The sequence below is a fragment of the Primulina eburnea genome, chromosome 10 (assembly GCF_022965805.1).
Source record: "Primulina eburnea isolate SZY01 chromosome 10, ASM2296580v1, whole genome shotgun sequence".
NCBI classification, from domain to species: domain Eukaryota; kingdom Viridiplantae; phylum Streptophyta; class Magnoliopsida; order Lamiales; family Gesneriaceae; genus Primulina; species Primulina eburnea.
In genome coordinates, this window is record NC_133110.1 from 7,629,129 (window position 1) to 7,634,037 (window position 4,909).

Genomic DNA, 4,909 nt, shown 5'->3' on the forward strand with positions numbered 1-4,909 from the left:
TCCAATATATCTGGGGTTCAGTTTCCCTGGTTTGTTGAATCGAACCACGCCCTTCATTGGTGATACTTTCACGTACGCTTTATCTCCCACTATAAACTCTACTGGTCTCCTTTTCAAATCAGCCCAACTTTTCTGTCGATCTTGGGCAACTTTGAGTCTCTCCTTGATTATAGCGATTTTATCCACTGTTTCTTGGATCAATTCGGGTCCAGTGATGGCCTTTTCTCCTACTTCATCCCAATATAGTGGTGACCAACATTTTCGCCCATACAGAGCTTCATACGGCGCCATTCCGATGCTGCTGTGAAAACTGTTATTGTAAGCAAACTCAATCAAAGGCAAATGTTCACTCCAATTACTGCTAAAGTCTAGGGCACATGCTCTCAGCATGTCTTCCAAAGTTTGAATTGTCCTCTCTGTTTGACCATCGGTCTGAGGGTGGTAGGCCGTACTGAGGGTGACCTTAGTTCCCATGGCTTGTTGAAAACTCTTCCAAAAACGAGATACAAACCTCGGGTCTCTGTCTGACAAGATGCTGACTGGAACTCCATGTAATCGTACGATATTATTCATGTACAACGTGGCTAGCTTGTCCAAATTATAGTTCATGCGGACTGGTAAGAAATGGGCAGATTTTGTGAGTCTGTCTACGATTACCCAGATGCCATCATGGCTTTGTCTAGACTTTGGTAACCCGACCACAAAGTCCATGGAGATATGTTCCCATTTCCATTCTGGAATCTCTAGAGGTTGAAGAAGTCCTCCAGGTCTTTGGTGCTCTGCTTTGACTTGTTGGCACACAAGACACTTGGAAACAAATATCGCAACATCCTTTTTCATTCCACTCCACCAGAAATTCTTCTTTAGGTCTCTGTACATCTTGGTACTGCCAGGATGGACTGAAAATTTCGACTTATGTGCTTCTGACATTACTTCTTGTCGAAGGTTATCGATGTCTGGTACGCACAATCGTCCTTTTATCCAAAGGACTCCTTTGTCGTCGATCTGAGTATCTTGAAACTTTGCTTCCTTAGCTTGTTCCTTAAGTTTTACTAGAACTGGGTCTCGATCCTGGTTCAACTTGACGATTTCTCGCAGACATGGTTGAGCGGAGAGTGCAGCTAAGGTAACCTTACTCATATTCCTCCGACTCAAAGCATCAGCTACTTTGTTTGCCTTACCTGGATGGTAGCTTATAGTCAAGTCGTAATCCTTCAACAGCTCAATCCATCGTCTTTGCCTCATATTTAATTCCTTTTGGGTGAACAAGTATTTGAGGCTCTGGTGGTCCGTGAAGATTTCGCACTTGGAGCCATAGAGATAATGTCTCCATATCTTCAAAGCAAAGACGACTGCTGCCAGTTCGAGGTCGTGAGTGGGATAATTTCGTTCATGCGGCTTCAACTGCCTTGATGCATATGCAATCACTCTTCCTTCTTGCATGAGTACACATCCCAACCCTTCCTTCGACGCGTCACTGTAGATGGTGAAATCCTTATCTTCAGTGGGCAAGACTAACACTGGTGTAGACGCAAGCTTTTCTTTCAATGTCTGAAAACTTTTCTCGCAGTTGTCATCCCAAATGAATTTAGAATTCTTTTGAGTAAGCCTTGTTAATGGCACGGCTATGGAAGAGAATCCTTCGACGAATTTCCTGTAATAGCCTGCCAGTCCGAGAAAGCTTCTAATGTCTGTGGCGTTTCTCGGTTTCGGTCAATCTAGAATTGACTCCACTTTCTTTGGATCCACTGATACTCCTGCTTCCGATATCACATGCCCTAAAAAGGACACACTGTTTAGCCAGAATTCGCATTTCTTGAATTTGGCGTAGAGTTCCTTCTCCCTTAAAGTTTGTAGAGTGAGGCGGAGATGCTCTTCGTGATCTTCTTTGCTAGGAGAATAGACAAGGATGTCATCAATGAATACCACTATGAACCGATCCTGGAACGGCTTGAATACTCTGTTCATTAGGTCCATAAAGGCTGCTGGTGCGTTTGTCAGACCAAAGGGCATCACTGTGAATTCGTAGTGTCCATACCTTGTCCGAAAGGCCGTCTTTGGGATGTCTTCAGCCCTGACCTTCAATTGGTGGTAGCCCGTCCTCAAATCCAATTTGGAAAATACTGTGGCTCCCTTAAGCTGGTCAAACAGGTCATCTATTCTCGGAAGAGGATACTTGTTCTTGATAGTGATCTTATTCAATTCCCTATAGTCAATGCACAGCCTCATGCTCCCATCTTTATTCTTGACAAAAAGTACTGGAGCTCCCCATGGAGACGCACTTGGTCGAATCTGCTTTTTGTCTAGCAATTCTTGAAGTTGCTCCTTTAGCTCTTTAAGTTCAGCTGGTGCCATTCTGTACGGTGCCTTGGAGGTGGGTGTCGCTTCGGGTACTAAGTTGATTTCGAACTCAATTTCACGATCCGGGATTGTCCCTGGTAGTTCTTCCAGAAAGACGTCTGGGAATTCTCGTACGATAGGGATATCCCCTGGTTTAAGTTCAATCTCCTCCTTCATTACGTTAATCATTGCTAGATAGATATCTGCTCCGGATTTCACGGCTTTCCATGCTTGGGATGCGGAAAGAAGTGACTTCCGTTCCTTGGATTTGCCATGATACACGACCTCTTTTTGGCTCGGGGTTCGGAGCCTAACACTCTTTCCCTTGCAATCTACCATCGCATTGTTTCTTGCTAACCAATCCATTCCAAAGATGATGTCGAATTCCACCATTTTCAGTTGTATCAATTCTGCTTGGAATAGATGCTCATGGATACAGATCTTACACTGCCGGTGCACTCTATGTGTTTCGATTGTCTTACTAGTAGGAGTTGCTACTCTAAATGGTTCGACTAGTATTTCAGGTGTAAGCCCTAGTTTCTTAGTGAATCTTTTAGATATGAATGAATGAGTAGCACCACTGTCAAACAACACATAAGCTGGCATTTCATTGACAAAAATAGTACCTGCCACGACATCATTTGCATCATCTGCTTCTTCTTGGGTTATTGCAAACACACGAGCGTTGGGCTTATTCTCCCTTGCCTTGTTGGGGTTAGTGTCAGCATTAGGCTTGGTACCTCTCTTCAATGGCTCGGGACAATTAGCGATTCGATGCCCTAATTTCCCACAATTAAAACATGCTCCCGTCTGTCTATGGCATTCTCCAGAATGACGGTTATTACATTTGGGACACATCTTTGGTTCTTGGTAAGTTGGGTGGGACGAGGCACCTTTGATTGACCCATTGGACTGATTTGGTCTCTTGAATGGTGGTTTCCCTTGAGATGACTGTCCCGTAAGAGGTCGTTTATTCCTGTTCTCGTTCTCTCGCCGCTTGATGTCTGTCTCTGCTCTTATCGCTGCTCCCATTAAATCAGCAAAACTTGTAGGTTGGTAGACTGCTAATGATGACTGGATACGACTGCTCAATCCTTTCTTGTACCTGTGCATCTTTAGAACTTCATCTGCCATGATTGTCGGGGCATAAGTTCCAAGGTCATTGAATCGAGAGGTGTAATCTACCACTGACATGTCTGGAATTTGCAAGAAGTTCTCAAATTCGCTCAATTTCTGTAGTCTGATTTCTGCTGGGAAGTACTGTTTGAGAAAGACATCTCTGAATTGTTGCCAAGTGATTGCTCTGGCGGCTGTCAGGATAGGTGAGACGGTTTCCCAACACTTGCTTGCCTTATCCTCCAGGAATGGCACTATCACCTCTACTTTAAGTGCCTCAGGTATCTCTAGCAGTCGCAGTTGGGTTTCCACGCTTTTCCACCAACTCTGGCTACTCTCAGGGTCGGCGTCTCCCTTGAACACTGGGCAACGGTTCTTACGAAGGGACTCATAATGATACTTGATCCCATTCTGTGCCGGTGGTGGTTGTGGCTGCTGATTACCGTTACCATTGGGGTTTCCCAAACCCTGGATAGTTGTTGCCACTATGGTGGCTATAGCCATTAAATCTATTGGCTCAGGCCCACTCTGGGAGGTGGATTGCCGTCAGCATTCGGATGTTCATCATTGTTGTTGCGGTTGTTAACGTTTGCGTATCGCGGGTTGCGATTGTTTCGGGGAGGTCTTCCGACCATCTCCTACAAGTGTACAAGTTTCTAAGATATTTGTTGCACAAACTGATAGATAGAATTCATTGAATAATTTGTGCGAAAAAATAAATTGACGCCAACAAGTAACTGAAATAACAACTTTTATTGATTTCTCAAATAAACATAAATGAGAATAAACTGAATGAGAATTTACTGGAATGGAAATTAGCAACAACGGAAATAAACAAAAAAAAAAAAGAAATGGTTCCCTAAAATATTCTAATCCGCTATCTCTCCATTCCCCACGGCTTCGTCAGGTGGGGCTTCTTCCTCCTCGGAATCCTCCTCCGGCACATCCGGGTCTAAAAACTCTGCCAGCTGCATCTGCAGGCTTTAATTCTTCGATTCTAATTCAGCAATCTGTTCCCTATGAGTCAGAATCTTCCCTATCGCGTCGTCCAACTCATTCTTTGCACGCGCGCAGTTTGTTTGATCCTTCTGGATGAGTGCCTTCTCCCTTGCCTTCCTTTCGTCTATCTCCCTTGATAGCCTTTGGTTATTTTCTGACAATTGCATGACCACCTTCCAGGACTCTTCCATTCTCTCCTTATCTTTTACCCGTGCATGACGAGCTTCAGCCAATTCTACGGTACGTCGGTCCAATTCATCCATAGCTCGTTTGGTTTGGCCCCTCGTCAGTTGTAGTGACTCTCGCAGTTCGCCGTTATCTTCATTAACGAGTTGGAACATCTCATATACCTGATCGATCCTCTTTTCTGCTGCCAATAGCTTGGTAGTCAGATCCTCCACATGCTTTCTCCTCTCCAGGTTGCTAGCTCTTAGCCTCCTAGCTGTCCTATCGT

The 4,909-nt window shown here is 44.5% G+C and overlaps 1 protein-coding gene across 1 annotated transcript; it reads right to left on the minus strand.

The window, feature by feature from the left end:
- Nucleotides 1–1,713: 1,713 nt before the first annotated feature.
- LOC140842848 (uncharacterized) lies at nt 1,714–3,960 on the minus strand. The gene is made up of 2 exons (XM_073211040.1): nt 2,260–3,960; nt 1,714–2,193 (listed from the first exon to the last, which is right to left on the minus strand). The coding sequence occupies exons 1-2, from the start codon at nt 3,958–3,960 to the stop codon at nt 1,714–1,716; spliced, it is 2,181 nt and encodes a 726-aa protein (XP_073067141.1).
- Nucleotides 3,961–4,909: the final 949 nt, after the last annotated feature.

Excerpts from the sequence above, each read along its gene's own strand:
- LOC140842848 (XM_073211040.1), bottom strand. The coding sequence starts at position 3,960 with ATGGCTATAGCCACCATAGTGGCAACAACTATCCAGGGTTTGGGAAAC. Across the intron at positions 2,194-2,259 it reads CGTCTCCATGGGGAGCTCCA|ATCACTATCAAGAACAAGTA; the intron begins GTACTTTTTGTC and ends GAATTGAATAAG.